Source organism: Lolium perenne, chromosome 4, assembly GCF_019359855.2.
Source record: "Lolium perenne isolate Kyuss_39 chromosome 4, Kyuss_2.0, whole genome shotgun sequence".
Classification (NCBI taxonomy): Eukaryota; Viridiplantae; Streptophyta; class Magnoliopsida; order Poales; family Poaceae; genus Lolium; species Lolium perenne.
The window spans coordinates 24,890,721-24,897,949 of record NC_067247.2 but is presented as its reverse complement, the minus strand read 5'-3'; the positions used below and the strand labels follow the sequence as shown (position 1 = coordinate 24,897,949).

The window sequence follows — 7,229 nt, the reverse complement described above, 5'->3', positions numbered from 1 at the left end:
CCGGGTTGGCGGCTCCGTGGACAGCCCGTGCCCCTGAGATGCAGTCCGCTCTATTGATCGTAGTAGACTCTGTTTGCATCTCAATTGTGATATCCTAGATATATGTTCTATACGTTCCAACGTCTCTGTGTGTACTCTTACCCTAAAAATTATAACATCCTCGTTAGATGCCAGAATATGGGTGGATCTGATCATCTGGCTAATCATTTTCTTCCTGAACAACAATTTGACAAATCAAGCTTGGATACCATGGCCAAGTGTGTGCATAGTACTTCATTTGAACCTGTTTCTCGTGCATACCACTGCGTCAGGTACCCAGATTGCCGGCACAAAAAAGTGCCGGTAAAAGCACCAAAAGTGCCGGCAAAGATTTTTCAAGGCATAAAAAAAAGTGCTGCGTTTATTCTAGTCGAGGTAGGTCTTTGCCGGCATTTTTAGAAAAGTGCCGTTAATTATATTTTAAGGCACTTCCAAAAATGCCGCTAGTTAGTATTGCCGGCACTTTTGAAAGATGCCATGGAATCTTTTTGCTGGCACTTTCCGAAAATGTCATAGAACCTTTTTGCCGGCACTTTTCAAAAAATGTCACGAAATCTTTTTACTGGCACTTTCTAGGGATACCATCTAAACTTTTTGCCGGCACTTTTAAAGGATGCCTGCAATTACTTTTTCAGGCTTTTAATTCTGGTGCCGCTGATTATTTTCTTAGGCATCTTTAAAGTTGCTATACTACCTGCAAACATTCAAGCAATCTACAATCAAGCATACATCACACTCAAGAAGTCAAGCAATGTTTAAAACCAATATTTCCAAGCAATCTAGATTTGAAACCAACATTTTGAAACATTCAAGGATTCACAATCCAGACATCTAACTTACATGACCAAAAGGGTTCATCTCCACATCATGAACAAAATGGTTTGAAACCATTAGATAAAATACACAACAGGGTTGATCTCCTCATCATGAATAACATGGTTCATCTGCCGCCGAGGAAGAAAGTTGTCATGGAGTTTGGGCCCTGCCTCGCTGCGCGGCCAGATGCCTCATCGTGCGGCCAGAGGAAGTTGCGCCAGCTGCGCCATGCATCCGACGCCACAGCCAGGTTCACGTCCCCGACGCCAAGCCCTCTTCCTCGTCGAGCATGAAGTCAGAGCACCGGTGAGCGCGCCCTCCGCCCTCCACCCACCCTCCAGTTCACTGAAAATGTTCCAAGTCCTTCATCCTTTTGATAGTAAATATGAAGATAAAACACCCACATAATAACTGTGCTTGGATCTGCCTCAATGGAGCGTGCAAGAAGTAAAAGAGCCTACAGAATGTATGTTCCGAATTAGAGGTAAGTTGAGTAGCTGAGAACACAATAAATCCAATTCATGTTTGATTGTGTAACTGTAACATGTCCCTAAGCAGTAAGCAATACAATGATCACCTTTAGCCTGTCAGGTTTGTTTACTTTTCCATAATATAAACCAAGTGCAGCCTCTAAGAATAGTTCGACATCGACAGATCCCTATACAATCTTATTCTACACAACAAAAGGTTAAATAAAAACTAATCAAAATATAAGCAGATCAGAGAGCAATGAACTAGTAAAAGATTCAAAGGAAAGTGTCATGTCATTAAATGTGAAAAGAAATGCAAGTGAATAAGACTGGACATCGTCGACAGGAGGTTGAATGTTTTTTGTCAACTGTTGATTAACTGTCCAAAGAATTTCAATTGCCAATCTTTTTTTGTAGGGGGTAGCATGAAAAGGGTGTGATATAAGCAAGCAAGTACTCCCTGTGTTCCCTATTAATTGACTCTGATTTAGTAAAAAGTTGTAATAAATCAGAGTCAGTTAATAGGGAACCGAGGGAGTACAGAATAAGAGCTAATTCAACATTCTACATGGGAACACGAGAAAGTGATGAGCAGCAAACTTCTAAGAGTAAGTTTAGTGTTTGGAACCAGATACTGATATATATGGTAAACTTCTAAAATTTATGGGAGTGTGTTATGATATGGCCCTGGCCGGATTTCAATATGTGCGTGGCATTGGATGAAGGACCTCCAAGTCAGTATGATGTACTATCTAACTCAGAGGATATACCAAAAACGTATTTTTTTGTAAAAACCAATATATTAGGATGCACTACCTATGTTCTTCAACAACCATGTACCTAAGTGGCAACAACACAAAAACTTAGCAGCTTAGAACAGGCAATGAAATACAGAACTGGTGTTTTGTCTTTTTTTCCTACATACTTAGCAGTCCATTAGTTAACATTCACCAAGAAATAATAAGAACAATAAAAGAGCACATCACTCGGCAGTTCATAAACCTTTGAAAGGCTACATAAATATATTTTCTAATTTCTAATGCAAATAATGGCTAGATAACATTTTACATCACTAATACATATATTCAGCAGGGCTTAGTTCAATGCAGCAATCAACTTGTAGTACGATAATCCTGTTGTATATGCTCAACTAAATGTATTGTGAGCTAGCCATGCATAACAGCAAGCTAATATTACCGTATAAAGTACCGCATATAGAAATTTGGAGCACTACTGCCAATAATCAAGGAATTGTGTACTCCTCGAATATCTTCGCCTTGGTGAGGCGTTGGTGGAGCCGATCCACAAAATAATAATACTGGGGCATTTAGCTCAACCTCCGGCCTTCAGATCCAGCACTTGGAGAGCGTCATCCCCACCCTCCCCTGCCACCCAGAACAAACAGAACTTGCGGATAAAAGAAAGAAAAAACATTATCACCAATACGAGATATAATTTCATCAGCGTGCGGACTCAGCTATCATCAGCGTGCCTCTGTCTACATTCCAAAATCTCAAACACAAGGGAACTACATAGAATCGACTAGCCAAGCCCGTAAAGCTACAGTTAAATTTCTTAGCAAACAGCAGAGAGATTGTTCACAAATTCAGATAACTCACTTTACATATACCAAATTAACAAGTTTATGGCATCACTTTTGTAGGTGGACTAATCAGGTGATCTATTATAATATAGTGCTAACTATGCAACAGGAATCTCTCCTCTCAACCATGGAGTAACAATGATCTGCAAAATCCACCAATCCTATACAATGTACTTGCAATAGCGAGCAAAAATTTCAAAAGAACTTTAATCCATGATGTCGGTGATGCTAATAAAGAAGCACGGGCTCAGCGAGTAAAATAGGCCGGACATACTAACCTCAGGCTGCAACTCCACAATATTATCGAAGTCGGCGCCCTGAGCTAGTTCATCGGCGTTCTTCGGCCGGATCCTTCCCGCGACCCTTACTCTGCACACATCTGAGAAACGCACCCTTTATCAATTCCGAAAACGATCTAGAAATTGTAAATGGTAGTAATAAGAACAGTAATGTGCCAGTTATCATGATGTAACTAATTCGCAAAAAAAAAGGTATCATGATATATGTAACTGAAGAACACGGATTGACAGCCTAACGGTAATATATGCAAATATATTCAGGTAACAGCGATTAATTAATAGTATCATCGAGCTGCCACTGATGCGGTGCGCGTCTAACCTATGGCATTCCGGTTACCAGAAAATATCCCCTTTCTAGCAGCAGAACTCTACTGCCGCTTCCAGCATGCCGCAATAAAATTCCCGGAGAAACCCCAAAACAGGAAGAGCGCCCAAGGGCGGGGCGTCATCTGATACATTCGTGGGAGAGGAAGGAGCCGACGTACCAGCGGCGCCGTCGTGGTCGCCGGCGGCGGGGCGCGCTCGGGCGGGGGATGGCGGCCGCCGCGGCGAGACCGACTTGGAGCGCGCGCTGCCGCGTGGCGCCGCGCCGTTCCTGTCGACGGGCCGCACCGACGCCCGCCCGGCGGCGGCGCCGGTCGCCATGGATCCTCGCCGCGGCGGGAGAGGCGGGGACGGTGAGAGCGGGAGAGGAATGGGAGATTGAGGGCGGAGGCAATCTGGGTAGAATGGCACGACCTGGGCGAGGAACAGAGCCAGGTCGGGGAGCACCTTAGCCGTCTCCCACTCCGGCACTGCCACTCGAGGAGCAGGCGGAGGACATCGCCGTCTTCTGCCCGAAGAGGAACACCGAGGAGATCTCCCTTCCCGTCGTCGCCCCCTCCCCCTCCATGGTGGCACCTCGTTGGAGGCAGAGCGGAGGCATAGGTCGTCCTCACACGCAGCAGCGACCGCCGAAGCACGCCGGGATCCGCCGCCCAGCACCCCGTGGACGCCGCAAAAAGATGCCCCGCCGGACGCCGTCGGCCGCGCGGGCTTGTCCCGGCCGCTAGGGTTAGGAGATGGAGTCGCCCCCGTGTGGCCCTGGACGAGAGCGAAGCGGGTTTTTTTTCTTTTTTTTCGTCCGGCTCTTTCTAAAATTACTAAGGTACCCTTCTGGCGGGTGTCATCAATCTCAAAAAAAAAAATTGCGGCACTTTCTATGCCGCTAATCAGGGAAACTTTGGCGGCATCTTTTAAAACTGCCGCAAATGACTAGCGGCGCTCTTAATTGTGCCTGTATTCATCCAAAATTAGGGGCACTTTTCCTAATCGCCGGTAATTAGATCACCATTAGCGGCACTAATCCTAAACTGCCAGCTAAACCTACCATTAACGGCAAATTATAAAAAATGCCTGCAGCAAAGTGCCGGCAATGTGGAGACGTGACGTAGTGTACCCACCAAACCCTTGAATACAGTAGTAATTCAAATACAGAAAACAGTGAAACTTATGAGCTAGTAACAAAAAAAGCAGGAAAGTCAAATTAAAACATTTTTACACTCTAGGGCACTCTATCAAGTTCTATAGATATCTACCAATGGTATGAACATGTACACATGAACCTAAAGGCACAATTATATCCCAAGAAATATTAACTAGAGTAAAGTAATATTTTTGGTTGGTTTGATTTAGAGTAAATTCCCTGGCAAATAAGATTTTCTTAAATATCCCAAACTTAACTAATAAAATAAAACATAATCCATCACAACCAAAATTCCATCTTAGCACTATAAAATTGCAATTCTATTGGAATTGTAGGACAAATGTGTACTTAAATGATACAAGTGTGATTGCACCGTTGTGCTAATTGTACATGAAAAATAGTACTTAATATAGTAAATATAATTATGTATCAATGAAAAAAAAGTTCAATATAAATAAATTTTGGTTTCAGCGAGAACTATGTAACTTCGAAAATAACTTGTTACCCTCTTTGGTTAAAACACTAAAAAAATCTTAACACCAGACTTACCAAACACATAAGCCCCAATGAAGATACTTGTCTTCTTGTGATTGAGTAGGTATCTGAATAGCATCTGCTCTGGAATAATTATCAAGACATAAGCTCAAGTTTTCGGAAATTATGAGCAAATATATGGTAAGGCGAAATAAAAAATAAGAACCATAGGAAACAAGAATTCTAACCAAAATGAAAAATAGAACTTCTCCATGCATGAGAATATAAACAATAGCACACATGAGAATACAAACAATAACGCATGCGCATACAAAAACTAAAACTTAACTTGTTAAATAATAACCGGAGAGGCCCAACACAAGCTTGATCTTAGCTGATATTCTGGTGGACCAGGAGAGTGGGGAATGCGGTCTCTTTTGACCCTCGAGTGTTGGATGTTGTCGTTTTCCGCCGTCCTTGTTTTGACCTAAGACCGTTTATATACACCCTTGGAGATTTTTTTCTCGCAATGGATAAAGCACCACAAAACGTTAAACGTGATTGAAGGTACGGAGACAGAATAGAACAAAGTTTACTCACCATAAGAGAATAAATGCAAGAGAACCGCCGCCGGAATCACCTCCGGTTGCAAATCCACCATCCCCATCGCCTCCTCATTGGTATCCACCATGAAGAGAGGGTAATCTACCGCCTGAACCATGGGGTTATAATAGTAGCTTGATCATATCTCCCCATGTACTTTGACTCTTAAATAATGTATGAACTTCCCAACATGATTGCGGTAGAATACCCTTTTTGATCTTAATTGCGGTAGAATACTTGTATGCATGATGGTGTATCCTTGTTTGTGAGAAGATTTATCCTATGAAATTTAGGTTATGTTATATTTTGAGATATTTGATCCATATTATTTATCTTTTCTAGTTGAATACACGTTATGATTACACCAGCTCGTGGGCCTCTTGGCTTCCTGAACAACGACCATATTAAAGGAAATCCCCAAGAATGGAAGAAAGCTACTGCACATCATCCTGCTCGATCTTGTGCTCTTACTTCAGCTAGTAGGGGAAATTAGGTCACTACCACATTGCCATTAAGAGCAAGGAAGAAAAGGTTTGGCATTGCACGTCCTAGATGGGTAAACCATGAGAGGATTATGTCAAACTCAACGTGGATATAGGTTTCAGTATTGATTTAGGTACATACAGTTCTAGAGCTATTATTCGTGATGAATGAGGCTTCTTCCTAGCAGCGACATGTTGTGGTATTCCCTTTGTAGCATACTAGGAAGTTTTAGCGCGGCGGCACGCCGCGCCCGTGAGGTAATATTAACGATTGCCATATCTACGTGGCAGGATTGAACTCATTCTGAATATAGATTTAGGTCAAGTCGCGTACATATATTCAGTTTTAGTTGATTATGAGTGGATATTTAATTATTTAGAAAATGGTGCATTGTAAGGATGTTACTTGATTAGCTATGGTCGATATAGTAGCTTTGATATGGACTGGAACGTCGATGGTTTGGCATTTTTATAGACTACTATATTTTTTCCGTAGAGAGAGAAGAAATCTATGTTAGTGTTGGAGTAGAGAGGAAAGAACTTATATAGAAGTGGCGATATACATTAGTCAGCTATGCTCGCATTAGTTGGCATAAAAGTTACATAGTGGATGAAGGTAAAGCCATGCTCGCATTAGTTGGCATACAGAGTTAGTAGATGAAGCTAAAGTGTTCGTCCTATTTTACATTGGTTCTGGCTACCGGCGATGGTAAATATTCCTACCGGGTACCGTGGCGAGTGCGGTTGAATAGAGTGATTACTTGTTATAATCTAGATTACTGCTAAGATACATAGTTGATGGCATCCTGAAGCAGCTGATAATCGCCTCCTTCTTCCGCGTGGTGAGGGCGAGCATTGTCCTGACCACGTTCTTGTTCTTGGCTCATGTGGAAGGCGTGGGGAAGCCAAGCAGGACAGATAAAATCCAATCAAGCGATTAAACCCGATGTGAAAGAGTATTTTTAAACGGGATGCTCT

At 42.5% G+C, this 7,229-nt stretch overlaps 1 protein-coding gene across 9 annotated transcripts; it reads right to left on the bottom strand.

The window, feature by feature from the left end:
* Positions 1-783: 783 nt before the first annotated feature.
* LOC127291945 (kinesin-like protein KIN-UA) lies at positions 784-4,355 on the bottom strand. Of its 9 annotated transcripts, XR_011742395.1 has the most exons (5): positions 3,713-4,355; positions 3,207-3,307; positions 2,523-2,732; positions 1,433-1,528; positions 784-1,312 (listed from the first exon to the last, which is right to left on the bottom strand). XR_011742395.1 is itself a non-coding variant. In XM_051321271.2 (3 exons), the coding sequence occupies exons 1-3, from the start codon at positions 3,870-3,872 to the stop codon at positions 2,658-2,660; spliced, it is 336 nt and encodes a 111-aa protein (XP_051177231.1). In that variant the 5' UTR covers positions 3,873-4,355; the 3' UTR covers positions 784-2,657. The 9 variants fall into 9 exon arrangements, 5 of the variants coding, with proteins under 5 accessions (XP_051177231.1, XP_051177232.1, XP_051177233.1 ...); XR_007844843.2 differs by having other exon boundaries at positions 1,433-2,732; XR_007844846.2 differs by lacking the exon at positions 1,433-1,528.
* Positions 4,356-7,229: the final 2,874 nt, after the last annotated feature.